We start from the raw sequence: 25969 nt of genomic DNA, 5'->3' as shown, positions 1-25969 counted from the left end.
TATGACGTTTTTATCATTTTTGTCATTTCTGTCATTTTCAAAAAAATTTTCATTTTTTTGTCATTTTTGACATTTTTCTATTTTTTTTCATTTTTATTATTTTTGTCATTGTTGTCATTTATTACGTTTTTGTCATTTTGTAATTTTGTCATTTTTTCGATTTATGTAATTTTTGTCATTTTTGTCATTTCTGTCATTTTCGTCATGTTGTCCTTTTTTTTATTTTTTTCTGTTTCTTTTTGTAATTTTTGTCATTTTTGTCAAATTGTCATTTTTGTCAAATTGTCACTTTTGTCAGTTTGGTCAAATAAGTGAATTATATCATTTTTGTCATTTTTGTAAGTTTTTTTAATTTTACCTAGTTTTTACCATTTAATTATTTTTGTTAAATTGACTCATTTTGTCATTTTTTTTAAGTTTCTCTATTTTGTCAATGTTGTCAAATTTGACGGTTTGGTAAATTTTTTTCAACTTTTGCTTTTTGTCAAACTTGTCATTTTCGTCAATTTTGTCTTTTTTGAGAATTTTGTTAATTTAGTCGATTTAGTCTTTTTCACGATTTTTAAATTTAGTATTTTTTGAGAATTTTGTCATTTTGGTAAATTGTGTCGTTTATATAAATTTTGTAAAATTTGTCAAGGCATTGAATTTTTTAGACTGATAATAAACTGAATATTTTGCAATTCAGTGAATTATGCTTGGGCCTAAACATCATCAAACAATGCTTGATTCGAGATGACAGAAGAATCTTTGACGTTTTGTTTAGGAGAAAATGTGAACAAAAAGGTGAAAATTTTCGATGAATTTGAATTTCATTTTACTATTACTTTTTATTGCAGAGATCTCTAAAGAAGCAAGTAGAATCAATGTGGTGTTTTATTGTACTGGAAAAGATTTATTTTTTTATGGATTTATTCAACTGTCGTATTCCATTCATAAAAATGCACTTCTGAAATGGCTGCTCTCTTGTAAGAACTGTTTGCACTATTCTCGTTATTTTCTGTAAAAAATCAAACATTTTTATATTCTTCAATTTTACAACATTTTACATATTGTTTGAACTTCCAATCACGTATCATGCAATAAATATTTGTTATTTAGTTACTTCAGGTAGTGGTATTGAAAGTGACCTCCACTTTTTTGGGAGCGTTGAGAATCTTCAAGCGGAAACTATTATTATTTTAGAGAGTTTAGAAAGCGTTAGGGAGATACGCTCATAAATTACGAAAGAACTCGAATAACTCAGTACACTAAAATGATAATCATCTTTATCCTTTTTATAAACGGCTTTTCCAATTGTTGAATTTAAAATTTCACCAAATGGGAAATTAAAAAAAACGATCATTAAAATTTTAAACTTTTGGATTAGGTATGAGTAAATTTTGAAAGTTTCTTAAAGAACAACACAAGAACATAACACAGAAGAGCTCTTTTTATAAGAAAATTTCATCTGAGTTCGAAAAGCTTAGGAAGGATAGTTTGTGTTGAACAATTTCATTCTGCAGAGTGATCCTAATGGGATGTATAAGCTAAGAAAGTTTAAAATCTCTAAAAAAGCTGTGTGTCGGAAAATTATATTTAATTGATAACCCATGTATTTTTTTTTTTTTTTGTATGGGTTTATGAGCTACCTGGCTGACCCGGAAAGGAAAAACAGATCGGGGGACAGAAGAGGAAAATTTACATGAGAGTAGAATAGCTTAGAGTAGGATAGCGGCAACAGAGCCCGAGGGTTCTGAAGCACCAGTTTAGGGAAGCGTTAAGATAGTGCTCGACGGACTGGGACAATTGGGCCCTACATGAGCTTCGAGTTAACCCAACCTCCAATTCAACCGAGCAGTAACAGTATGGTAACAAAAGTTATCATATGCTAACGTCTCGATGTCATTGTCAGAAGGGTTCACTATCTTACCGTAGTTGAGTTATCCCTACCTGTCACCTAACCTTACTCGATTCAATAACTTTGAATTTATGATCGTTTTTATTCGAGATGAATATAGATTGACTAATAAAACATATTTCCCGTATTCAGAACAAAACATCTTGATAAGAAGCTATCTCTCAATGCTTCAATTATAGAATTTCGCTAAACACAAATATTAATGTTTTTTTTTTGTAGAGAAATGAATCCAACTTAGATGAAATTTCAGGGACTAGATAAGAGAAAATCGATGTTGAAAAACATGCGAAAAAAATTCGCCTTGTCTCCCGGTGAGACTTGAACCCACATCTTGCGCCTCTCCGGGGCCCATGTATTAACATTCTACTACAGGAGACCAACCTGGCGTATGAATATTATACTGGTTGAGTGTCGATGTCTATCGGAATGAAGGGAATAGTTCTCCCATGTGATCATAATCATTTTTCTTGGTCTATTTCTATTCCCATCATTTCATCTTACGGTAGTTGGAATCAAGTTTGGACATTTTTAAGCACGGCAAGATTTGCATTGCCTTCTCATATCCTGCACGGGTTGTCAGTTATGATGAGAATTGATGCGTTTGCCGTATTTGGATATCCAGCCAATTTCGGTGTTTGGCACCGCCTTATTTCTATTTTTAAATTGCGACCCAGAGATGGGTCTTGACTCAAACATTCAGTCAGCGAAACTTTTTTTGTAGAGAAATGAATCCAACTTAGATGAAATTTCAGGGACTAGATAAGAGAAAATCGATGTTGAAAAACATGCGAAAAAAATTCGCCTTGTCTCCCGGTGAGACTTGAACCCACATCTTGCGCCTCTCCGGGGCCCATGTATTAACATTCTACTACAGGACTTGAACTGTGGGTTCAAGTCTCACCGGGAGACAAGGCGAATTTTTTTCGCATGTTTTTCAACATCGATTTTCTCTTATCTAGTCCCTGAAATTTCATCTAAGTTGGATTCATTTCTCTACAAAAAAAGTTTCGCTGACTGAATGTTTGAGTCAAGACCCATCTCTGGGTCGCAATTTAAAAATAGAAATAAGGCGGTGCCAAACACCGAAATTGGCTGGATATCCAAATATGAAATTTCATCTAAGTTGGATTCATTTCTCTACAAAAAAAGTTTCGCTGACTGAATGTTTGAGTCAAGACCCATCTCTGGGTCGCAATTTAAAAAACAAATATTAATTGTACCAAATTTTTGGAAAATTTAAAAATAAAATAGAGATCCAATTATGAATTGCATGATCAATATCTTTTGTACTAACATTGACTTATCAAAACAACAGGATATAAACCATAATGCAAATGTCGATTCTGTTCTTCTAAAACCTCATTGCTAATTTGGAACAACTTTTCAAAACAACCTTCCTTGATCTTTGGTTTGGTTAAAATAAATGTCAATTTTTAAAACCCCGATATTATTTTCTTGGACGAGAAGGTTCTTGTTTATCAAAATCATACCTTTTATCTTATACATCCTTATTTTAATTTCAAACCTAATCGAGCTATAGATCGAACTACAAAAAAAAAATATTAAAACAAGAAAGAACTAGATTCAGATGGATTGGGTAATTAAAGATGTTTCCCAATGTGTGATTCCTTAGGAATTCAAAATAAATATGCGGCTGCTCTGTAATTATATAAACAACTTGGATACCATAAAACGGAATTTTTAATTGTCAACCCCCCCCCCCCCCCCCCCCCCTCTCCCGTTATACAAACCATAAAATAAATAGCATGATTGAATTAATAATCGGACCATGCTGCTAATGACAATGCTATTCTTCTAAAATTTCGAACGCTTAACAACTTCTTAGAGCAACTTTCCTCAATCTGTTTCTGATGAAATAAATTACACTCCTATTTATAAATCTCCAATATTCTTTTACTTCATTATTTCAATTTCACACCTAACCAAAAAAACTGACAAATCTATCAAAAAGTATTGAAACGAAAAGGAAATATTCTTGACAGGAAACTGTCTAAACAGCATCTTGATCCAATTAGCCTCTAGTTCTTGTAAAATGCTTGATTTAAGAATAAGCCTTCGAAATTCATAAACCGCAAATGCACACTTACTAGAGCATTGGGGAGAAGAATACTGTTACTTTACCTTGCCTAGTAGCACATTGAATACCTAACCATGTGTTAACCAATTGTTAACATCTTCATCCACTAATTCTTGTACAATTAAATTGCCTTTCTAATTTTGGCAGTTATCATTCATTTATAATACTGTCTATTCTAATCTAACTTGCGCATGGTGGAAAAGTGGAAATATCAACATTTAAACTGCTAATTGTGATATTTACACTGCGCAATGCTGTTGTTGTCCAACGGAAGGGAGGGCAAGTGTTTCAACTCCCATTCACCTTATCAACATGGATCATCAAAGAAAAAGTATACGATATTGAAGCACCTTTTAATTCACTTTCTGTGATCTCATATCGAATAAGGCTACGTGCAACCGCCCTTTCAGGTTTATGTTAGTTTAGAGTCTGTTTCCAAACCGTCAACTTCCATAAACACAGTAATGCACGCCGTCGCCGTGACCCATTACAGCCTAGGGTACGGTATTTAATTGATAACCCATGTATTGAAACTTAATTGGATGGTATAATCTTGATAAAAATATATTAAACATATTTAAATTTATGTTTTGATCAAATAAAGAAGAACTGGTAAAAATCTGTACTGAATCTCAAAAATTTTCATTTTTAAAACTTTTAAAAAATATTTGGCTATATTTATACTTTAGGTAACCCCCTGAATTTTGTTTGCATTATATAATAAAGAAAAAAATGTTGTGTGGCCCGCAAGCAAATCTCAGTACTTAAATTTGGCCCGCCTTTTGAAAATCTTGGCCACCCCTGCTGTAAACTCTAGTCCATCTCAACGAAGCACAGTCTGATCCAATCCCTGTAACTGCTGGAGTGAGACAAGGATGTATTTTAACACCGCTACTCTTTCTCATGGTAATGGATGAGATTTTGATTGAATCGACGATGTAGATCGAACCGAGGATTACCGTGGAATTCTTCAGCTAGGGAGCATGTAAACGACCTTGACCTGGCAGAAGCATTTGTTTTGCTGGCCCAAAAACAATCGGATATGCAGAGCAAACTCGGCGACCTCATCGAAAGCTCCAAGGCACCAGATCTCACACTCAATATCGGAAAGACCAAGTCGATGGAGATCAAAACAGAAAATCCCTCCAGTTTTATGGTAGCTGGGCAACGCGCTTGGTGGGCTGACAACTGGATCTACTGGACCAAGTGAAGACGCTGGCTCCGGATCGTCAAAGTGGAGATCTTTTACCACGGCCCTACGCGCCCTAGAATCGACACGGCATCATTACTTAAGTAAGTAGGTATAAGATTCGTTCAGTCAGAACCTGGTACCAAATATTGGCTTTTTTTAAACTTTCATTCAGCTGCTGAGTGTGAAAAATACAAACGTTCGACTGCAGCAACATTGGCCTTATTTCAAATCTCAACGAACAGCGGTTTCTTCCCGTCTAATCACTGCTTGCATCAGCTTTCGGGATTATCTTCCATTCCTATTACTCACGATCTTCGGCGAAGGTTTAGCTCAAGAGTTTTTAATGTTGCCTTTTTTGTTTGGAAACTCACCTTTTCTTCAAGTTTGATTAAATTTATCTGAAAAAAGAAAAAAAAAATGCATAGATATATTAGACTCTTATTTTAATCCACATTCATTACGTTCAATCAAGAAATTGAACTCAAAATAAATCCATTTTTTTTAAGGCACCCCAACAAATATTTATGCACGCATATTTTTCTCCACCATTGCTTACGCTATACGTACATGTTTAAGCGCTAGTATAACTACAACACGGGACAAAATGGACTGGTATATACGCTATTTTTCCCAAAAGAGTTTATCATCGGTATCGAACTGAACACGAAATTAAAACATCTTCTCTAGTCATAATCCCTACTGATTTATGGATCCAATTCAACCGTTATGTTCAATTTGAGAATGTTATGATAACTCAATTAAAATATTACAAAAATTATACATTTGATACACTGGGAAAAACTTATGGTTTATGCAATTTAATGAAAATTAAAACCTTATGGAAAATCGATTGCATCTTTCATCGGAGAGTTTTTCTTAACTATTTTAAAAAAATCACTTGCCTATTGCAAGCTGCAATCCCGATTCTAGTCCCAAAATTAATAATTTATGTTTGAATGCATCCTTATTTATCTTTATGGGTGGCTCGTTTCGTTATTTAATTACATGGTCCCGGGAAAGCACTGCAGCATATTTTGCTTTGGTGGTCTGAGAATTCGCGATACAACCTGTATACACATCTCAGGTGGCGATGGAAATCCCGTGCTAAGTGTTAGTAAAAGTTTTTTTTTGTAAACATTGAAACCATGACAATTTGTGACGTCAGTTGCATTTCCAAACAAACAACCAACAGCGAAAACTATAGAGAAAAAAATCATTGCCAACTGCTGTTTACGATTCTCGCCTAGGATACATAAACATCCTGGCAAGTGACGTAGGCTTTGTTTACCTTTTTACTTCTTGAATAACGAGTTCTGTATTAGTGTGCGTGTTTCTTCATCACCTTCTTTCCACCACATTGTTCGCGATATACTATTTTGCCATTACAAAAAACATGTTTATGTTGCCTACTTTGTTAGGATCCTCCTTTGTACTTCAGAATTTTTATTTTTATTTATAGGTAGGTACCAAGGTCTTTTAATACACTAGGTTCTCCGACTTTCACAGTAAGTAGGCGAGGAGTGAGCGGGGCTCTCAATGAGTTTGTTTATTTTTTGCTCAGCTTTTCGGTGGTTTGTTGGTAAACAAACTTCATGAGTTCCGCATAGTTGCATAGCCTGCATAGCCAAAATGGCTGAATCGGGAATTCGATATTCGGTAACACCTCCTGAATATATACACACCTTGGTAGGTACCTCAAACTCGTTCAAAACAAGGGGGGTATATAGTAGGTGTACTGATCAACCAAATATTTGAATCAGCCATGTAGATTTCTCAAATTGGCTACCATGGACACGTTGCGTTTGTTTACCAACAAAGCACTCGAAGACGAAGACATCCCCAAAATAATCAGCCTGACGGAGAGATTTTAATAAAAGGGCTAAAGGATACCTGTCCGGAGGTTCTAGGTAATCAGCTAATACCTTCTGCTAAACATTTGAACAATGATGCTCATTTGTATTTACAGCTGGATGCAAACCACACCGTCTTTTTTAAGGCTGTTTTTCGATGCTGTACGTATACATCCTGTACGAGCGTTACCTGCGTTAATCTACCAGACGAACATTTTTTTCTGCGCCATTTCAATAGTATTCTAGAAAGTGACTTGAACCGACAGATGAAGTAACGTTTCGTCGTCGACGAGATGCCTGACTGGTTTAGAGTCGAGGAACAGGCCGTTCGGAGTTACTTAAAGTGAACGATATGTGAACATTCCATTGCCTGTCAAGGAGGAAGTGAAGCTCTCCGACACATACATCACTTAGGCAAACTTCCTTCAATTCAGTGCACCGATAGCTCATCAGCGTCGTCAAATGAATTCAGAAATTTATAGCAGAGTGCAACTGCTGGTTAAAGACTTTCTCAGCAGATTTCTTCGGCAGTTTAAGCGGTTTAACGGCAATAAACGTTCAACACACACAAACTGGTCTTTTTGTGAAAATAATGACGGTCATCATTTTAATAAGTTTTTACATTTTATTGAACCTAACTTTCGGGAACAGTTAGGAACATAGATTACGTATATTTTTCTTATTTCGTTCCAATACAAAGGAAAACTGATAGGAAACACTTCTAGAACAACCGGAATGGTAGACAGCTCAACTCGATTGGTTCCCATGGTCAGTTTCGCGTTCTATCACCTATCCTAACCGACCCTGCTGTTGCTTCCAGAAACAATACTGGCTTGTGCGCTCGTCGAGGATAAGCTCAGGTTGAACAATCCCGCGGATGATCGGTTTTCTGATGATTGCCGGTGTCAACGATGGGTTCTGGTATTCATGGGTTTGATTTCATGGCTGGTTGATCGCGGGAAGAAAAAAACTTATTGATGCTGGCTCGTATGGAAAACACCGGCTCTAGAGAAATCAGCTGTTTTATAATGTCCGGTTGATTCGTTTCGAACAACGGTCGGTGGCAGATGGAAACTGGCCTGGGGAAACTAAAAATGAAATCTGATGAAATTGAATCATCTTGCCTCACCAAACAACTTTTTTCTTATGTTTGTAAACAAAGATAACCAGCACCACCACCAATATCCCGCGCTCTCCTCGCCTACTTACTGCAAAAGTCGGATAACCTAGTATTTAAAAGACCTTGGTTCAAAATTTTCGACTCAAGACTCATCGTTAAAATGTCAAATACAGGTTAAGAAATAAGTTCATTATTAAAATATTTCAGAATTTGAAACTTAGGAAGTCAGAGATACAATGTTTAAAGGTTTCCCGAAATTGAATTTTTATTTTTCAACTTAATATGATCAGGATATCTCCTGCACCACAGGTAATAACAATGTCAAGCTCAACACGTCCCTCTCCAGAGTTGATAATGTTGGGTATGTTTCCGTTCCTGTACCGAACATCACATTCGTTTTGCTGTGGCACAGAGGCAATAAAATTCGCGAATTACTTAATTAACTCTCAGTTTTCCTGACGACAATGCCGTCAACTGATGAGAGCCCACCAGCCAGCAAAATATGTCGTCACCCTTTTTCCTGCAGAAATGCAAACCCGGCGTTGCGTAAAACCACCGGAAACGTGACATTTCCGAAATTGCCAAAAAAGCCTGCCTCGCTCATCTACCTAGCTAGTAGGTACCTATAGTTAAAACGGAACTGCTCGAGGAAGAGAACATGAGGAAGGCAATTTCCGTGAAAATTGAATTTAATCAGCTTTTATATCGTTACAAAACGGAGAGAAGGCTGTCGTCATTCGTGGCGTCCTCGTTGTTTGCAACATCGCGTCAACAACATCACCATCGTCGTCGTCGGCAATTGCTTGCTCGTCATAGGAGGATTTTCCGGGAGACATTAAAACGGCACCCCGAATTGGCCATTATTTTCCTGATGCTGTTTTGGCGGGAGGAAGCGTCGCTGGTTTGAAGTTGTTAGTCGCGAGGCAAATAAAGATGTTGGGTAGGGAAAACGATCGGTTTTGATTTAATAGTATTTTTATGGTTCTTTTAATCGAGAGAACTTTAAACATTTTCACCTATCGTTCTGTACATAAAAAACATTAATTATTGCAATTCGGTTAAATGATGATTCAACTTAATTTTGGGTATCAATGATATAAACAATTTCGAATAATGTACCCTGTTGAATTTTTTTTCAATCACATGACACATAGTTTCTTTTTCAATTCTTTCAGCTTAGCTAAATCGTTGGATACCAATAGAATATCATTCACATAAAGGAGTACAGGGTCCCGCAATTGATATAAATTGATCAAAACAACAACTTTTTATTTCAAATTCATTCAATTTCTCTTGAAAACAAATAAATTTTTCAAAATTCACTGGTAAAGTTCGACTTGTTCGCCCTTGAGTTTAACCACTCGCCGCAAACGGTCGAGGAACGCATCGTATGAGGCCCGCAGGTATTTTATCCCAGGCTGTCATAAGATGTCGCTTCAAGAACCTCCACACCTTCATGTTTCTTAGAGAAGACATCGGCCTCCAACATACTCCAAACAGCGAAGTCCATAGGGTTCAGGTCTGGGGAATTCGCCGGCCCCTCGGAGCTCGAAATGAACTCTGGAAAATGTTGCGCAATCCAAAGTTGGGTTTTCTTCGCTTTGTGAGCCGGCGCTGACTTCTGTTGGAAAACCCAATCCCTGGAACCGAAATGTCGACGTGCCCACGGTTCGACGACATTCTGTAGAACTAGTTCCTGATATATATTTGGGTTGATCTTCACTACTTCAGGGACAAAAACCAGCGGAGTCCGGCCATCACGGGTGATCACCATCACCGATGCTGGTTTCAGTCGCCGGGTGGCCGTCAGTGAGTCGGCATGACTTCGTGATCTGTCTGGCGAGGCTACGACGAGGATTTCTCTTAAAGCGCTTCTTGACGATCTTCGCCATGGCAGGTGTCACCACAGTAGGACGGCGTCCCTCACCATACCGTTTTTTTGCACTTCCGGTCTCCAGGTATCTTTTAACTGTACGGTATACAAAACTTGTGCACACACTTATATCGGATAGCTCACGAACTATGTCGTTCTGCCGTTTGCCAGCTAGGAACAAGACAGCCACAGCGCTACGTTTCTGTTTGAGATCCATTTTTCCGGATAACACCTGATTACAAAAGTAACACTTACATCCAATGATAGCTAAGACTTAATGTAAACAAAGCGACGAGGGTTCGTTCAATACTGTTTCGTGTGCAATGAAATAATTACTATTGAAGTAATGTAGCAGTTAAAATGCCGGACCCTGTAGATGGATGACATTATTTCCAGCTTAAAACTCGTACAGGCAGCTGTTCAGTTTCGACCTCTCGAACCCAAGTTGGAGAACATAGGAGTTGTAGGCTTCATTCCAGTTCCAATTCTTGCTTCGATCCGTAAAGAGATTTCTTGAGACCTACCTACCTACCTAAGGGTCCGGCGCCGTTTAAACGACGCATATGGCTGAGATAAAAAACCTCCACTCCAGGCGATCCGGAGCCAGCGTCTTCACTTACTGCCAGCCAAGGTTCTCGTCAACTGTGCGGATTTCAGCTGCTAGACTGCGCCGTCACGAGCTTCTGGGCATGCCTCTCCTTTGATGCCCATCTGGGTTCCAGTCAAGCGCCTTTCTGCAAATCTCGTTTTCATCGTGTTTCATCCCTCTCCACTTACGTTCTCGAATCTTGATTTCTAGCGCCTTTAATGACACCGGCGATGAAGTTCCACGTTTGAGATCCAGTCCACGGCACTCCTCAGTTTGGCCTATAGTCAATCGATCCAGTCAAGATCTCATCCATTACGATAAGGAAAAGATGATATGATACATCCTTGTCTCACTCCAGCAGTTACCGGGATTGGATCGGAAAAGACACCGTCGTGAAAGACACGAAAATGTCTCGTACTGTGCTTCGATGAAAGGACCAGTTTCTCTGGGACTCCTCGTTGACTTAGAGCCGCCCAGATGTTTTCGTGTTTTAGTCGGTCGAATGATTTTTTGAAATCAACGATCACCAGCAAAAGAGAGTCCTGGAATTCGTTGATTTGTTTGTCGGATTGTAGCGTCGATTTTCTCCTATATCCTGTTCAGGATCACTTTGCAGAGTACTTTGAAGGTTGTACAGATCAACGTTATGCCTCGCCAGTTACCGCACTCGGTCAGGTCTCCTTTCTTAGAGCTTTACAAGGATACCCTGCATCCAGTAAGCCGGGAATGTTGCAGTATCCCAGATGTCAGCGATAAGACGGTATTTGCGCTGATAAGGCAGAGGCGGCTTTCAGCATTTCAGCAGGGATGCAATCGATCCCAGGTGCTTTGTTGGATTTCATGTTTTTGATTGCCGCTTCTTTTTCAGCCAGCGAAAGCGCTTCCGAGTTGACGCCATTTATGCGACTTACTGTTGGCGCTTCGAGCTGCGGATTCTGTTGGCCATCGCTATTCGTGACTCGGAAGAGTTGTTCGAAGTGCACAGTCCATCGTTTGAGCTGATTTGTTCGATCGGTCAATAACTAACCTGCTCGGTCTTTCAGCGGCATTCTTGCATTAGTCCTTGCACCACTGAGGCGGCGAGAAATGTCATAAACTAATTGGATACCTCCATTGGCGGCGGCTCTTTCTCCCTCTTCGGCTAGGGAGCTGTCCAGGCTCTGTTGTCTCGTCTACAAGCTCGTTTAACTGCCTTTTCCAGCTCCGCATATCGTAAGCGGGCGGCTGCTTTGGCTGACCCGGTACATGCCTGCTCAATTCCGTCTTTCGCCTTTCTCCGATCATCGACCATCCATCAAGTTTCATCCGACATACATTCACTTCTTCTTCCACAAACTTTACCGAAAGTACCATGGCTCGTCGTGAGAAAGGCATTCTTGATTCCATTCCACACCACTGTTCTTCGACTGAACCGTCTGTCGGCAGCTCCGAGGCTCGGGATTCTAGCTGTTCGACGTATGCCCTTTTCACCTCTGGATTCTCCAACCGGCGGACGTCGTATCGACACCCGACTTTCTCCTGGCGCCGTTGGACTCTCAGTCCTATCTCGCCAAGGACGAGGTGATGGTCAGATGCAATGTCTGTGCTTCGTTTGTTGCGGACATTTTCGGCTGATGCAGATGTGGTTAATTTGATTTTCTTTTCGGCCATCTCGAGATAGCCAAGTGACCTTATGTGCTTGCTGATGAAGGAAGAGCAATCCACCAATCACCATGTTGTTGTTGCCACAAAATTCTACAAACAACTCTCCGTTTTCGCTGATCTATCCTAGATCATGGGGCCACATGATGCGCTCTAGGTCCTGATTGTCGGAGCGAAGTGGATTTGAATGTCACCAAAGATATTCTATTCTATCAAGATACCCGGCTGAATAGTTTTTCGAACAAGTAGTCTGGGACATTAACTTTTTGTTTACGGTGCTGCCACCAGCGAAAAAGTCTTCAAGCTTCCAACTTGCATTCAAGCATTTATTGACCGACGAAACATCCAAGGTGAGTATATATAGGAGGTGTCACCGAATGTCGGATTCCCAAATCAGTCATGTTAGTTTTGCAAAAATGGATCTCTCCAGTTCAAGGTCGATATTCAAATGTTTTGAGGGTAAAGACAAGCGGCCATCAGAGCAAAACCAACCAATTTAGAATTATTATCATGTTTTTTAAAGCAGTTATTCGTTAGTCATAGCAAAGACGGTAGAATTTGTGTTACTTAATACAATTAACTATAGAGAAAATTCATATTAAAAGGTCCCGTGGTTTCAAATTTAAATTTATTTCGAACATTCTTTCCTTTCAACTAAACATACATGATTGCAGAACTAAGGATTCTTGACTGCTGACACGTTCCGCCAACGAATTGAACCGGGATCTTCGGGGTCGCTTTTGGTAAAAGATACTCCTGAATAACCAACGAAGCATTTGGTGTGGAATTAAATTCAAGCTTTGGTTCCGTCGATATTTCCTCACGCTCCGGACTTTTCATTTGTTCGAGCAAATCACAGGGGACAAGTTTTTCTATATCCTAAACCGGAATGATAGCTTTTAGAATCTTCTTAGGGGGGGGCCGCTGAAAAATTAAAAGATCGAAAACCTTTAATCTCTTAGAAGTTAGAAATTCACTTCAAACCATTGCCATCGTCCCAGAATTAGCACTTAGTGTTCATGTTCTTGAAGTCCTGCATGATTTTGCCCCGTTTTGTTCCGTCTGGTCAAATACATGAATAGCTGCTTCACGCTCCAGTTGAACAACCTTGAGATCGAACGTCAGGACGCCCAGATCGTTCTTTTCCCGGGAAGCGGTAAAGTCCGGAACGTTTTTGCTGCAATATTTAATCGAAAATTGAATCACTCCCATCCCAAATCGAAAATGCTTACGTGGTCTTTTTTTCTCAATAATATCGTGTAGTTGAGACTCTTTTTCAAACTTACACTAGCACTTTGACGGTGTTGATCCGAGTTGGAGTTCCGTAATCGTTGAAGAAAGTTGACGCCAAGCAGCAGAACGTTCCATCGATTGTGGTGTAAACAAAAACTCCAAAGCATGCTATTAAAATTTTCGAATTAATGGTTTAAGTCTAATTCGTCAATATTATTTTGGCGCTAGTGTTTTGTTCCCAAAATTTCTCAGAAGCCGATAGTACCTAATGTCACCCTTCGAAATTTTCTCGACCACGCTGTTCAATTCACTGTAAAACTGCTCTTTATCCTGCAAATCAGCAACGTCAGTTGGCGCATAACACTGGACCATTGTAAGGTTTCTAACCTGTGTTATGGTCCATTCTTGGGTCTAATTTATACAAGAATTGAATCAACGAAATAATGTATGTATGGATCTGTTTGATTGGCAGAGAGTTTAAAACTCTATATCACCACTACACTACTTGAAAAGTTTCGCCCGACCGAGAAACGAACCCGGGCAGACTGAGTCCGCTCGCCGACATCTTACCGCGAGGTCAGCTGTACAGACTTAAATGATTGTGCTCTGCGACGTAGTTCCACCTCCCACCACCACCTGTAGATGTACGGCCAAGCGAACTACACGTCACACTTGGTACAGTCAGCTACCGACGGGCTGCGTGCCGAGTGTGGCAAAAACGTGGTGCGACTGGGCACCCTGGTACCAGTGCTCAGTTGCAAGAGGGAGGGGTCGTAACGTGTATCGGGTAGTCGCGACCCCGATATGCGGGACGACCAAATGTTTGGCGAGTTTCGATCAATCTGCCTTTCGGGGAGGTTCCTGGCCCCGATTCGCGGATACGATTGACTCACGACAGACAGAGGGGCCTTGTGCCGTAACATGTGGCGCCCAGTGGGTGGGCCTCAGGTTGAGTCTCGAAGAGTCGAGATGGAGAAATAGGATGTGTGGTTATCTCCAGGCCCGAGGAGAGGCGAGTTGTTCTCGTCTCGAATTGGGTCAAGAGACGATATGAGCGAGGACCCTCAAGACACGAGGAGAGGTGGTAGAGTCGCCTCGAATCGTGTCAAGAGGATGAGCGGGTGAAGGTCTCAAGTCACGAGGAGAGACGGGCGAAGACGGCTCAAATTGTGACAAGAAGCCATATGTGGGACTCGAGTCACGAGTAGCGGTGAACGGACTGCCAACCCGTAAGTCGTGAATCGTGACAAAGAGTGGATGATGATTGCTGGTGTAGGACGTATAAAACGAGTATTTTGCCGTGGAGCGCATTGCGCGAGTATGGTCTCCCATCCCTGGGTACAGCCTTCGTTGCAGGTCCGGATGGGAATTATGGCCAGAGGCCCCAGGTGGATTTTATGGCGTAGGGGTACATAGTATCATGAGTCGTCCAATTGCACCCATGGACCCAGAGTAGCAAACTGGGGGGACGCGGTGGCTCGCCGTGCCTTGGTATGCAATCCATAAAAAGGATTTACCACCTGGGTGATCAACTAATAAAAAAAAAGACTTAAATGAAATAAGATCCAATCCAGTGAAAAAACGGGCAACCCCACACAAAAGATGCGCAAGATGACACCGCTCCAAATCCAGCGGTCATGTCGGTTTGTTTATTTGTTTTCTTATTTGAATTTCTGAGGACCTTAGATGAGATTTAAAAAATAGATTGCAGAATCAAGAGGAAAAAATCTGCAACATGATAGTTGAACTAAACTATTTTAACTTGGGAAAGAAAGTGATAAGAATACAAGTAAAAAACGACCAAGCAGAGTGGAATTAACTGAATGGAAGCCTTGAAAACTAGTTTCAGCTGTACGAACTTCAAAATGTTAAGTTTAAAACTTGTATTGTGTTCAAAAAAAGACAAAAGAGTACTAATAGGCTAGAAAAAAAAAAAATTGTCATGGATTTAGAGTCAAGACTCAAGACTCGGTGGATAAAGGGCTGTTTTATTTCAGAGGAACGGTAGCCTTTATCTTTAATTACGTTATCCGTCAGACCCTTTCTAATAAAATCCTTTTTTTCAATAATCAAATATGATTCTTTTCGTCAAGATATTATTAAATTATAAAAAAAAGAAAGATAACTTACCCAAGCTTTTACAGTTTTATGCGCAATATTTAGTTCACTATGCACTTATTTTACACAATTTGTATCGAACTTTCAACCATTCCCAAATTTAAACGTGATCCTCGAAAAGCACTACTTCAGTCTTCTTTTATCACTCCCTCTCAAAAACGCACTAATCCGCGAAAATTCAACCGAACCGAACCGGAAATTTGAAGTAAATTACACAAGATTTAAGCTGATTTTCCACCGAAAAGACCGAAAAACACGCGACAATCTCCGCATACCATCCGAGGAAACGAAATAACGCGTTGCGATTTCATCCACGCGAAATAGACGAACAAAACAAGAAACGCGCCGTGAGAATCAAAATAAAACCCGCGTTTGATGGAAGTCCTGCGCAAAAGAGAAGCGTCATCGAAAAAACATCGCACGGTCGTCGAGGGGCTTTCGAGTTTCGATTGTTTTGTTGAAAGTGACACGCTTAATTTGAATTGATCAATCGGCACTTTAAATTGTGCGCATTATTAAAAAAACAGGCAGGTAATTTGAAATAAAAAACTTTTTTGAAAAGTGATTTGCGTTTTCTGAAACCAAATAACAAAACTAGAACTAAATCAGAATTCACTTACCGTTATGAGATGAATCAGATACAACTTTTCGATTTAAGATTCAGTTTCAGATTTCAAATTTCTTAATCTGATTCAGAATTTAAGTTTAGATGCAGATTAGGAATACGGTTTGAGATATTCAGAAGAATTAAGATTTTTGTTTATCTTATATATAAAAATGGAGGCGTTTTTTTAACACCATAACGTATATAAAGGGACGGTCGAAATAAAGCGAAATTAGGTATCCGAGGGTTTTTCGGGTCAGAGATGGTTTGTATAGTGGGGGGAGGTGGGCTCCCATACAAAAAAACACGAAATGAAACCCAACTTGGACAATTTTATGATGATTTTCATGAACATTGATTCACGAACACGACGAAGTTAAAGACGTGTAGATGAAGTTAAACATTTTATAATTATGATTTTTAGCAATTTTTCTAGAAGTTTGTTTTCTTTCTCAGTATTTTTTTTTTCTTTCGGAATAAAAATCAAATAAGAAAATGTCATTTTTTTCTAAATTTTTAACGTATATTTTCAATGATATTGTTTTTGATTTTTTTGTTGTTGTTTGATTTTTGAATACGTGATCGTAACATTTGCTTGCTTGCTTGTTGGCTGTCCATACTGCCGTATAATGTGAGCTGTGTGTTGTGTAAAGTTTTTTTTCGCCTCCATTTTCTCTTCATACAAGTATGTAATATATTGTTCTGCATATTTATAATATAATGATAGGGCAATAACTATAGACTACAAATAATAATGATACAATAGAAGTAGGAAGGTATAGTTACAAAATAAAACTCACACTTTGTTTTGCGGGTGATCGGAGAGGTCTCAAATATAGTACACAGCGATAGATTTAAATAGTAGTATTATAGAAAACAATACACACGCCCTACCTTTTTGGAAATTAAATTAGAATAGCAGAAATGAAAAAAATACAAACGGTGTAAAGACTGGGGAACTCTTATCGTCTAACATTTAATACAAAAAAATAAGGGTTTGATTCACAAACGAGAAATAATATGGTACAAGATTTTACAGAACAAGGTGTTCAAGATGGGATTTGTTGCAACACTTAAATCGAACTTAAAAAGTGCGTTTTTTTTTTGTTTCATTTGATTCCAATCGTTGGGGAAAACACTATCAACATAAAGGCTATTTAACAGTTTTTTTTCTGTTTCCTTACTTCTAAGGGGATGATTCTATACGAACAAAACTAAACGGTAGATTAAGAGCGAAATTATACGGCAATTGTATTTGGTATGTTTTTGCTTCTGTTTTCAGTTAAGTTAGTTTTAAGAGTACTTTTCATACGTTTCGTTTTGTTTCTTTTAAGTAAAGCTTTCTATCTAAATATTGAATATATGCATGTGTATATGTCGAAAATATTGCGATGCCTAACGATTGCTAATTCCGCAAATGTGGTAAAGTAGTACTGATTGTATTGTATTTATTCGTGATAAATTGGTGTTTTTTTCTTTATAAATTTTTTGATGAACTCGTTCAAAAACGTTTGTTGGTGTTTTATTGTTTTCAAAATTTCTATAGTTCAGACAACTTTTGCTGGCGTATTGATGTTATGCATATTGTTTCGTTACACTTTTACCTAACGCTATATTTTTGGTTGCTTAAGAGATACAATACCTAACAGCTAAGAAAGTTCGATTTCAACTTCCGGTTTATAATAGCTCGATACTTGATTGTTAAAGACATGTTACTGTGTTTTAATGTATTAATGATTTTTAAGGAAACAATGAAAATATTGTTTGAATTTTCATCCCAAACTGTAACTTGAGTAAGTACGAGAGAACAATTGCTTTTCTAGATTGGTGGTTTTCTAAAAAAATTTCAAAAATGGTGCAAAACTTTGGAAGACATATTCTGTTGAAGAGCACTATTAGGTTTGTCTTGAATATTGTGTAATTAAAAAAAAAAACTGTTCCCTCTTAAGATTGTCTGTCGATGGTTTGGAAGAACCATTCGGTGAAACGGCGTAGCTGCTGGACTGCGGCCTGGCTTTCGTCCTGCAGCCGTCGATTTTCTTCGGTCAATCGACGCACGGCATGCTCGAGTGAACGACGACGCCTCTGTTCCCTCAGGACTCGATCCGATAGCTGAGTCACCTGGTTCTGTAGCTCCGGCAAGCTGGAACTGTTCTGCATGGCGGCGGCCATCAGTTGCTGATTGCCGGAAGAACCTGCACTACTGATGGCACTTCCGGCCGAAGAAACCGGCGATGGATTAGAGCTGGTCGCAACTGAGGACGCCGATAGGTCCGACAGCAGAACCGGAGGAGTTCCACCGCTGGAGTTGCCCTGATGACCAACTGCTGCGGCTGCGGCCGCTGCCGTTAGCTGGGACAGTTGGGCTTGATGCTGCTGCAACTGTTGCTGTTGTTGTTGAAGTTGCTGCTGCTGTTGGACGACCCCGTTCAGGACCTGGCTGATGTCGTCGTAGTACACGTTACCCTGCGGATGTGATTTGGCCACCGATTCGGAGAGCTGTAGAACAGAAGAGGAGAAATTCGGATTATTATCAAGTATTAAAAAAAACTTAACTTGTTTAAATAAGAAAAAAAGTGTTTCTGGCAACAGTGGCGAGAGCGAGAAAATGTAAACAAATTAATCAAAAACATCGCAAATTTTCAAGTTTGCTCTCATTCTCAAACGGACAGTCATGCAAGTTGGATGCGTTTTCTGTTCGATCCAAGTATTTTTCGAAATTTCAGAACACGTGTTTTGTAGAAGGAAGTTTCTAAAATTGAGAAAAAGTGAAAAAGTAAGAATGACGTAAAGAAGTGGATGTGGAAGAAATTCAACAGCTGAACAGTGGAATCCAACGTGAGAGTGAAAAACTGTTAAAAATTTTGCTGTTGAAGATTGTATAGAAGTGAGAAAATGTCAGAAGTCATCCGAGATTCGCAATTTCAATTGAAAGCTCGCTGGAACAGTACCGAAAATATGGATTCAAGGTACTGTTGGCTTAAAGAACGTGTTTCGCAGGACTTCAAAGAACTTGGGCAAGTATCCTTGATAATAAATCGAACAAATAATTGTAAGCAAAAACTTAACGGGGTAACTGCAAAGGGAGTCACACGTTGTCCGTTGTTTCGGGATTAATTTGCTTTGTCTCTTTACTGCGGAGATTGACCGCGAATCCAATCGATCCTTCTTTTCTGGTCCAGGTAACGGGTTTGGTCTTGTCCGATGATTCTAACCCCTAGCTTGCTTTGTAACGAACGACTAACTCCCATTTCCACGGATTTCTCCCGGGTTTTGTCTCGACTTCGGGGCGGCCCTTAAGGGTCGAAGTACGGATTCCCTTTTAGAGTCCCTTCCGCTTCTTTCCCAAAATCGGGAATCAAAAGGAACACGCGACCGAGTCTCATCAGCTGGGCAAGATAAGAAAGGGTAGGTGGTCTTCCAAACGGAAGTGGCGCTTAAGCCACCTGCTTAAAACCGGAAGCGTGTCGGGCCTCTCGTTATAGGGTAACGACAATAATAGAGCTGAGAGACAAACTAGACAACACTTAGAAGTCCGATCATACCGAACTGGACGCGGACAGCCTACTGATCGAAGTAAGCACAGCTTTGAACCAAATTATCGAATCCTTAAATTTCGAATCAGATTTTAACAGAAGAAACATAGAACAAGAAAATGAATAGAAACTTCAAACTGCTACAAAACAACGTCCAGAGCTTAAGACCCACAGAGACACGGGAGGAACTGTATGCAAGCTTGGTACAAAATAACATCAGTTGCGCCATTCTCCAGGAAATATGGCTCAAAGAACAGGAACCCTTCCAAATAAAAGGCTACGAACTAATTTCCATGAAGCGTCCGAACGGGTATGGTGGAGTAGGTATCCTAGTGAGAGACGACCTACAATGGGAAGAGGTGGCGGTACCCAACATGTCACCTTTAGAAAGTGTCGCCATCAGACTTCTAAGCCCTTCACGCACAGTAACAATCGTTTCAGGGTATCTGCCCCCCGCAACAGACTCGGATACAGCAGCCCTCAAAGCACTAAAGGACCTGTTCGAATTCTTAGAAGAAATAAGAGGTGAAGTCATCCTTGGAGCCGATCTAAATGCCCACCACACTTCGTGGAGCCTAGAGACCCCGATATGCAAACGTGGGAGATTATCACATGATCTAATAAATTAATCCGGCTTGATCCTTCTAAATGATGGTACCAAGACATTGGTGCCTAGCCAAGGCCGAAGGGACTCAGCTGTCGACCTAATCCTCAGCTCTACAGGTTTAGCCAGCAAAACGATCTGGTCGGTACAGGAAGAAGAATTCGGAAGCGCTCACCTCTCCATACTAGTCGAGATTGGAGGAATCTGCCAAAAAGCCGAAACAACTTTAAAACGGGTTAATAAGGAACAGGTCATAGAGAAATTAAACCAAATGCCCCCACAGTTCATATACTCCCCACAAGAAATGATAGACATAACTGAAGAAGTTATTGAAAGCTCCTCTTTCATCATACAAAACAAAAAATGTAATTTCCTGAAGAAATGGTGGTCCGAGGAAATTAAATTATTGTACGAAGAAAAACGCTCTGCTCTTAGAAGATACAACAGACAGAGAACGCTATCAAACTTCCTGTCGTTTCAAAAGTCCCGAGCAGCCTTCAAGAAAGTAGTAAGAACAGCGAAAAGAAAACATGTCTCAGAATTAACAGAATTAATCGATGAAACAACCCCATCGGGCCAGCTGTGGAATATTATTAAAGGCATCGACACGTCGCTATCAGGAAACTTGAAAAAATTTCTCCTGATTCCCCACGAAACCGGAATAAAATTTATGGACCACTATTTCAAAAGTTCAAATGAATCCCTCCCCTCACCTTGTTGCGATACCATCCCAAGTCTCTCAGGATATGAACTCCCCCTGAAACCAGATGAATTCCTTGAAGTTTTGAGTAAGCGGAAGAACCACTTAGCCCCAGGTTTTCCTACCTGGGGCTAAATCTAGAAATTAGCCCCAAGAAATCGGCCTTCATCCCTTTCACCAACGAAAAAAAAAAGATAAGCTAAAAGTTAAAATTTGTGGAGAAAAGATCGAACCCGTAAATACCCACAAGTACCTGGGATATATACTCGACCGTTCCCTCAAGCACCGGAAACACATTGACACTAGCACGGGCGAACACGAAATAATTGCGACACCTTCAACAGGGCATAACTTTTTTACCATTGGGTTAAAAATCAACCAAATTTTTAACACTTTCTCATTGATGTTTATTGTTTACACGCTGCCAAATTCGAAGTCGTGTTTTTCGATTCAACGAAAATAGAGGTGAACCAACGAGAGTCGGGAGAACAAATTCTTTCCAAACACCTGGAATTTCCTGACCTGTCGCACCGGCAGTTGGGAAAAATGTTGAAAATTCACTATTCAACCGTCTCCAGAGTGTTGAAGCGGTTCCAGGAGCGGTTGACTTTGGAGCACGGAAAAGGAGCCGGAAGAAAACCGAGACCGGATAACAAAAAGACGGAGAGAAAGGTGAAGCGGATGATCCCAACGTCTCAGGCCGTCCAGCACGGTACATACAAGGTACAGAATTTTCCAAAGAGCGATGAGCGGCAACAACAGACGGCTAAAACTCGGGCACGGAAGCTCTACGAGAAGATGCTGACAAAATATGACTGCTGTGTGATGGACGACGAAACGTATATGGTCAGGATTCGAACAGACCGAACTGAACGCCATCAGCATTTTTTCAAGACACTTGAACTTAATGTGCAAATATTTTCAGCTAGAATCAAAATTTTTGATGTTTATGAGCTAGATTCAATAGTTTATAATTCAAGGAATTTATTTAAATCATTCGTATTCGGTTTTGCGATCTAGGATATGAAAAACTCTAGTTGAAGTTTCTGTTGTTTTTAAATTTTCTAATGGCGCTCAGTTCAGTCTGGTCGAAGGCCGGCCATATAAAAGTCGATTTTAAGCAAATTACCGGGTTGAAGTTTTTCATCGGCAAGAAAAAGTTCGATGTGGACGACGACAAAATAAGAAAAAGAAAATGGCGAAGATCGCCTCAAAATATTTCGTTTGGCAGGCCATCTGCTCTTGCGGATTGAGGAATTAGTCTTTCGTGGCAAGAGGGCACAGTAAATGGCGAGATCCTCAAATCTGAGTGCCTCGAGAAGCGCCCTTTGCCATTCTTGCAGCATCACGATGAAACTCCGCTATTTTGGCCAGATTTAGCATCATGCCACTATTCTAAAAGTATCTTGAAGTTGTATGAGGCCAATTTTGTTCCAAAGGACATGAACCCGCTAAACTGTCGGGAGCTGCGCCCGGTGCAGCAGTACTGGGCAATAATGAAGCAGGAACTTCGGAAGAGCAAGAAGACAGCCAAAGACGAGAAGGAGACAAAAGACAAAAGACTGCACTTGAATGAAGAAATCGATCGCTCTATAATGGGCGAAGAGGTATTCGAGAGCTCTGAAATGGGCAAAGATGTATTTTGACACCCTGAAATGAATATAGCTATATTCGATAGTTCTGCCATACACAAATACGTATTCGATAGCCCTGAAATGTGCAAAGAGGTGTTCTATCATCCTAAAATGTTTACATAGATATGCGATCGTTCTGAAATGAGCAAAGAGGTATTCCATCTCCCCGAAATTTTTGACAGCCCTCAAATGGGTTAAAAGTTATCTATTGCCGTGAAAAGGGTAAAGAGGTAAACGACCGCAATGAAATAGGCAAAGATTTGTTTGTTTATTTGTCTGAGATTTTAACACTATTGTGTTATTCAACCCTTAAGGACCCTTGTGTATGGCCTAAAAATCATGCATACAAGATGCGATCTTCACATACCTGATTCATGGCCTTGGTAGCGGTATCAACGAGGCTATTCCAGTCCATCTCCTGCATGTCGGGTAGCGGGATTTTCGACCCGGACGCGCCTGCACCACCATTCAGCAGCGGTGAACCATTCTTCAAAATCCCACCGGCCATCATCATCTGTTGTTGCTGATGCTGCTGCTGTTGGCGCTTAGCCGGTGACAGCTTCAGATGGTCTTCGTTGATGTGCAACTTGTTCATGCTGCCGCCGCCGCTACTATTGTTGTTCAGTTCGCTAGCCGGACTGGAACAATTGCTGGTGGTCGATGAAATGACCGTAGCGGGACGAGCGGTTGTGAAAATTACCTCCGGTAGGGAGTCCTGGTCCTGTGTTTGATGTTGTTGTTGGTGGTTTGCTTTGTTGGAGGGGACCTTTAGGTTATTGGACGATCCCATGTTGACACCTTCACGGGAGCGCGACTTCTGGGCTAGCGGTTGGATCGGTTTCAAGCCACTGGACGCGGCTAGGGACGAGATGTTCCCTAGGCTGTGGCTGTTTGGGTGACCTTTTTGAATTTTCTCCAAGGAACCTCCGGTGTTAAAATTATCGTCGGCGGATGCTGCGATGTAGTCAGGATTGATGAGCTTCATGAGATCTTCCTGAAGGGTGCTGCCGGTGTAGTTAACGCTATTTCGTTGCGGAGCTTGGCTTTTGGGGCGGAGTTTGGCTCCGTCGGAAATTGGTCCACCACCGTTGTTTAGCGGCCGTGGACTGTTATTCCGGGAGCTGGAGTTGCTGCTGGAACTGAGTGGTCCATTAGAACTGGGTTTCTTGCCGGCGCCATTGATACCGTAGATGTTGGTGGTAGTGGCCGACCGTTTGAGTTGGGGCGAATTGTGCCGGGAAAGTTCCTCTTCGTCAGTTGCCGAGAGGTGATGATGATTGGCAAGATTTTTCATCGAGCTGCTATATAATGGTTCACCGCCAGAAGGTCCACTATCGTGACCATTATTTTCGGTAATGATCAATCGTTTGAGAAGTGCGATATTCGAATTGCTATTTGGATTATTGCTACCGTTGTTGGTCAAAGGACGGGAATCGTTGTGGAGGGATAACGGCCTAGGAGTGCTTCCAGCTAGTGGCAGCGAGTTACTGGAAGCCGTAAGTTTTGGATGGTGATAGTTGCTGGACTCTTGTTGGGGTGGAGGCATACTGGATGAAGGTATTTCTTGAGGAGGATCAAGAATATCGTACCACCGTTCGTCGTTCGAGGAATGACCACTGGAAGAGCTCGTCAGAGTTCCCATATCGGGACAATAACGATTGTCTGGTGGCGGAACTCCATTTGGATTGGCGGCCGTGAATGATCGACTACTACTACCGGTTCCATATCCGGAACTATTGCTTGACCTCGGTGGGGAAAAATTCCTCTCATACCGCTTTCGATGGTTAGCCGATTGTAGCTGGGCACTGGGTAAATGTTTTTTACCATTTTTATCCGACGACGATCTCTCCGGGACCGTATCGTAATCGTTCTCATAGTTGATTGCATTGAAGCGACAATTTTGTAAGGAACATCCACGTCTAGGACTAAAATCGGCAAACGATTCTATTACTGTGACCGTCACTTGGGCCGAAGTTTTTAACAGATCGACCATCTGATCATGAGACAAAGTTGCAACCGCAACTTTGCAAATCTCCACCAGTCGATAGCCTTGCCTCAAACCGGCGGTCCAAGCTTGACCGGAAATTTCCACCTGGGTAACGATCCCATCCGGTTGTACATGGAAACCCAGCTGGCCCATTGGATTCCTCCTCAAGCTCAACTCCAGAGCACCGCATCCATTGGTCACGGCTCGCAGTCTTTCAATGACCTCCAGCTGCTCATCGCGATCGCCCGAATCCCGCATGTTCAGTGTAACACACTCGCCCTGGTGATGATACACTCGCAGTGAATTTTGACTCGTCGACCAACCGAGGATCGCCTTGCATGGAGTCACGAAAATAATCTGTCGGGAACACTCCTCGATCAGCACAAACGTCTCGGCCGAAATTCCCAGGAAACAATCGACCTGCGTCGATTGGCCGCTATCGTGTAGCACCACCTGCCAACAGAAGGCGCCCCGCTGCGTCAGGTCCCCGGAAAACCGAGGCTTGCTCCGTTCCCGCTTTTTGCTCGGGAAGATGGAGAACTTCTGTCCGGTGTCCACCAGGGTAGCGCTGCAGTAGTTGCTCGACAGGTCTTTGAGGTACTCCTGCCGGGTTCGGGTGGCCATTGTTGCAAATTTCTCCGAACGATGGGCCGCATTCTCGGCGTTGATCACCTTCGACAGCAGGAAGTCGGCAAAGTGTTTACCTAAAATTGAAGGGAAAAAGAACGGATGTTAGTATCTCAATGTAACAGTTGGAATTGTAAGAAAGTCCTATTTTGACCACCACCTTTAGAAAAGTGTAGAGCTAATGGCGGCACGTTATTTAAACATAAGAAAAAGTTGTGGCTACAACTTGAACATCTACCACACGCGGGTAGAAAAACGGCATTCAAAAGATTTTTTGGACGGGAACAGTAAACTTGGACAAACTCTACAGCTGGGAAGCGAAATAGAGCATCGTCGGTAGTTAAACTTTTCCAAGTTGCTGAAGGGTGATGAAAACGGTTAAAACTGGACTGGATAAAACAACAGTATGAGCGACAATATTTTCAACGGCTCACTCAAAGATAATCGCACATAGAACCTGGCTTGGATTAGAACTTCGAGCGCAGATGGCCCCCGAATTTTGCGATGATCATTTTGAACACCCAGAGAAATGCCCTGAGCGATGCTCAACATCCTCGTGGTCTCGTACGACCGATGTTGTGGGGATTAGACTTGACCTTCTTCGCAGTGGAGATTGTTGGGAAAGTGTTAGATATTCCATTATTGGCGGGAAATCCCCTTCGG

At 40.8% G+C, this 25969-nt stretch overlaps 3 protein-coding genes across 4 annotated transcripts in view; all 3 read right to left on the bottom strand.

Annotated features, from left to right (window-relative positions):
* The window catches only part of LOC129741191 (uncharacterized), a 302643-nt gene extending 286718 nt beyond the window's left edge, over positions 1-15925 (bottom strand). Inside the window, exons 1-2 of the mRNA XM_055732900.1 lie at positions 15627-15925; positions 5562-5588 (exon numbers count right to left, since the gene is read on the bottom strand). The gene's annotated coding sequence lies outside the window, so the exon portion shown is untranslated. The remainder of the gene's footprint in view (positions 1-5561; positions 5589-15626) is intronic.
* Positions 7830-13899, bottom strand: LOC129741187 (signal peptidase complex subunit 3-like). Its single transcript, XM_055732895.1, has 4 exons — positions 13884-13899; positions 13550-13664; positions 13338-13440; positions 7830-7958 (listed from the first exon to the last, which is right to left on the bottom strand). Exons 1-4 carry the CDS (start codon positions 13897-13899, stop codon positions 7830-7832), a joined length of 363 nt encoding a protein of 120 aa, XP_055588870.1.
* An 801-nt stretch (positions 15926-16726) lies between the features above and the next one.
* The window catches only part of LOC129747583 (signal-induced proliferation-associated 1-like protein 2), a 185244-nt gene continuing 176001 nt past the window's right edge, over positions 16727-25969 (bottom strand). For both annotated transcript variants that reach the window (XM_055741872.1, XM_055741874.1), the window contains exons 3-4: positions 23060-25383; positions 16727-18717 (exon numbers count right to left, since the gene is read on the bottom strand). In XM_055741872.1, coding sequence (XP_055597847.1) covers positions 18163-18717; positions 23060-25383 — 2879 coding nt within the window. In that variant the 3' untranslated portion in view covers positions 16727-18162. The remainder of the gene's footprint in view (positions 18718-23059; positions 25384-25969) is intronic.

Source organism: Uranotaenia lowii, chromosome 2 (assembly GCF_029784155.1).
Source record: "Uranotaenia lowii strain MFRU-FL chromosome 2, ASM2978415v1, whole genome shotgun sequence".
NCBI lineage: Eukaryota > Metazoa > Arthropoda > Insecta > Diptera > Culicidae > Uranotaenia > Uranotaenia lowii.
This window is presented reverse-complemented; position numbering and strand designations above follow the sequence as displayed.

Coding starts and splice junctions, on each gene's coding strand:
- LOC129741187 (XM_055732895.1), bottom strand. Junction 13,441..13,549: donor AACACCGTCAAAGTGCTAGT/GTAAGTTTGAAA, acceptor TAAATATTGCAG/CAAAAACGTTCCGGACTTTA. Junction 7,959..13,337: donor AGCGTGAAGCAGCTATTCAT/GTATTTGACCAG, acceptor CATGAATACCAG/AACCCATCGTTGACACCGGC.